The sequence below is a fragment of the Pygoscelis adeliae genome, unplaced genomic scaffold, assembly GCF_000699105.1.
Source record: "Pygoscelis adeliae isolate BGI_AS28 unplaced genomic scaffold, ASM69910v1 Scaffold139, whole genome shotgun sequence".
NCBI lineage: Eukaryota > Metazoa > Chordata > Aves > Sphenisciformes > Spheniscidae > Pygoscelis > Pygoscelis adeliae.
This window is the reverse complement of record NW_008825613.1, coordinates 2,014,944-2,017,537: the sequence shown is the minus strand read 5'-3', so window position 1 is coordinate 2,017,537 and position 2,594 is coordinate 2,014,944. Positions and strand designations below refer to the sequence as shown.

The following is a 2,594-nucleotide window of genomic DNA, read 5'->3' as shown; positions in this document are numbered from 1 at the left end:
GCCCACCCCCAGGGCTGACCCCCCCCCCCTGGGCTAGCAGCGGCTCCCAAGACTACGCCCACCCAGCACCCAGCCTCACCTGGTTACCCACCACCACCGGGGCAGGACCCCGCGCGAAGCCCCTCCACTCCACCACCTCCCCCCCAACCCCGTGCCAACCCCCGCCGGCTCAGGCACCCCATTCGCGCCGCTCCTCTGTATGTGGGTCTCGCAGTGTTGGGAGGACGAGGAGGCGGCAATAAAGCCGGGCAGAAAGCAGGTGTGGCTGGATGTGGGGCAAGGGGCTCAGGAGGGGGACCCTGGGACGGCCACCACCCCAGCACCCTGCCCACGGAGGTTTTATTTCGGGATGGAGGTCCCCGAGAGGGTCAAGACTGCAGCGAGGAAACGGCTCCACAGGGGTTTTATCCTGGCTGGAGGCAGCAGCCATCGTCCAGGCCCTCCTGGGTGGGCACCGCACTCCCCATGGAGAGCATCGCCCTGCAAGGCGACACCATGGGGCAGTCACCATGGCACAGCCTCACCCCCCGCCGTGGGAATCCTGGCCCCCTGGCCCCTTGCAGCAGCCTGTGGTCTGAAACCGGGGGCTGCCCTTGCAGAGCCGCTTCAAATCGCACACCAAAGCTCCATTCCGAGGTGTCCTCAGCCTGCATGGCTGCAGGCGGTGCCTCTCCCCCATGGCACAGGCCTCTCAGTCCAGCGTCACTCTGCCCAGGCGTCCCGCTCGAAAATCCCGCAGGAACTCGTAGGCAGCGGCCGGGTAGTTGAGCATCGTCATGTTGACATTCCCTGGAGATGGGGGTGGTGGGTGCAGAAGGAGGTGTCAGTGGAACCTGGAGTTGCCCCAGGATCCCCAAAAGCCTGGCCCCTACACCCCAGGTGGCAGAGATCCCTCCCAGAGCACTCACCTGTGCCTGTCAGCACCTTCACCTTCTGCGTCCTGCCCTGGGCGAGGGCCACGCGCCTCAGCACGGGCTCGATGTCGTCACAGGCCTTGGCCAGCCCATAGCGCCGCACGTACCTACGGAAGGAGGTGGCCCACACCCTGCTGGCGTTGCCTCTCCCCCCACCCCCGTCAATTCCCCAGGGACGGCTTCTCCACCACCCACTTGGGACCACAGGCAGCGGATGCGGCCTGGGGCCCTCTCCGGTTCCCTCACTGGCTCACCCGAACTGCTGCTGCTTGTTCAGGGCATACAGGAGGTAGTCAGCCATGATATCCTCTCCCACCAGGTGGTCACGGATGGCTCCTGGAAAAGAGGGTCAAGCCCCAGCTCCCCTAACCCTGCTCTGAGCCCCAGCCAAGACCTGGCCACACCTCCTGCCCTCCACGTGCCACCCATGGGCACCCAGGCAGCACGCACCGGCCTGGGGGGGGCCATGAGCAGCAGACTCCCGCCCCAGACTCAGGTACCAGTCCCAGCCGGGGCTCGAAGCCACATTTGGGGAGTCCCCCTGGCCACAGCCTCCTCACCACACAGCGCCAGCTTCATGCCCGTCTCCACATCCCCCAGCTTTGGGGGCAGCACGCCAGGTGTGTCCACCAGGTACATCAGGGGCTTCTCGCACACCTGGGATGGGGGAGGCAGGGCAGTTAGGACATGCGGCTCAATAACTAGCACTGTGGACTCTGACATGGCTAACGAGCGAGGTGTTGAGCTCTTTCCTTAAGTTCTCGCTGGGAAGGGGACCCAAGCAACCCTTTGAGATCAGCTCTGCGTGCCTTGAGGTTTTCCAGAGCTCCTGTGAGAGGACACAGGGAGGCAGAGGCCAGCACCCACCCAGCCAGCTGTGCCACGGGGATGGTACCTGGATTCTGGTCAGCACTGCCTTGGTGATGCCTGGCTCACCACCAACCGCGGTGGCTTTCCCTTTGGGGAAAGGAGAGACACAGTCAGAGAAGCAAGCAACGCGCTGCCCTGCCGCCCGCTCCACGGCTGCGCCAGTGGCTCCTCCCTGAGCCCAGGCACCATAGAGAAATACCCTTTTTGAGGTGCAGCCTCCGCAGGGAGTTGATGAGCGACGACTTGCCCACGTTGGGCACGCCGATCACCAGGATGCTGTACTCGGTGCTCTGGAAGCAAGGACGACGCAGGCAGGGAGCGGCCAGTTATCAGCCACCCACCCCAGGAGTGACGGGCAGCTGCAACAGCGAAACGGCCTGGCCTTTGCCGGCGCTTCTGGTATGCGTGCGAGCAGCCTCGTCCCTCCAGCTGGAGAGGAAGGTGACCTGCAGATGGCCACCCTGACTCCCTGCGCATGCATTGGCAGTTTTGCTGCCGCGTCTCACCTCGGCCCTGTGGTAGCGTGGGCTGTTGCCCACCAGCTTGGCAACCAGGGGAACAATCTGCAGGGAAACACGGAGAAGGGCTGTGACTGCAGCTCTGTGCCCAGGCTGGCACCAGCCACTCACTTGGCGGACTCTGTGCCAGGAAGATGCGCAAAATGGGGGCCAAGCAGAGGAGGGGGCGCCTTGGGTGAGCGGGAAAATGCAGATCCCTCTGGACCAGCCAGTGTCACCTCCTCACAGTGCGGCACTGAGGCCTCTCCATGGGGCTGGGAGATCAGCGCATGGCCCTCAGTTGCTGGCAGTG

At 64.6% G+C, this 2,594-nt stretch overlaps 1 protein-coding gene across 1 annotated transcript; it reads right to left on the bottom strand.

Annotated features, from left to right (window-relative positions):
* Positions 1-321: 321 nt before the first annotated feature.
* MTG1 (mitochondrial ribosome-associated GTPase 1) lies at positions 322-2,552 on the bottom strand. Its single transcript, XM_009332784.1, has 8 exons — positions 2,529-2,552; positions 2,291-2,347; positions 1,984-2,074; positions 1,810-1,871; positions 1,475-1,571; positions 1,169-1,250; positions 909-1,021; positions 322-789 (listed from the first exon to the last, which is right to left on the bottom strand). The coding sequence occupies exons 1-8, from the start codon at positions 2,550-2,552 to the stop codon at positions 692-694; spliced, it is 624 nt and encodes a 207-aa protein (XP_009331059.1). The 3' UTR covers positions 322-691.
* Between the last annotated feature and the right edge of the window lie 42 nt (positions 2,553-2,594).

What these genes read in the sequence shown, in the direction of transcription:
- MTG1 (XM_009332784.1), bottom strand. Translation starts at nt 2,552, where the DNA reads ATGGAGAGGCCTCAGTGCCGCACT. An exon ending in CACGCTACCACAGGGCCGAG is followed by an intron (nt 2,075 to 2,290) that starts GTGAGACGCGGC and finishes CCTTGCTTCCAG; the next exon opens with AGCACCGAGTACAGCATCCT. An exon ending in AACAAGCAGCAGCAGTTCGG is followed by an intron (nt 1,022 to 1,168) that starts GTGAGCCAGTGA and finishes CTCCTTCCGTAG; the next exon opens with GTACGTGCGGCGCTATGGGC.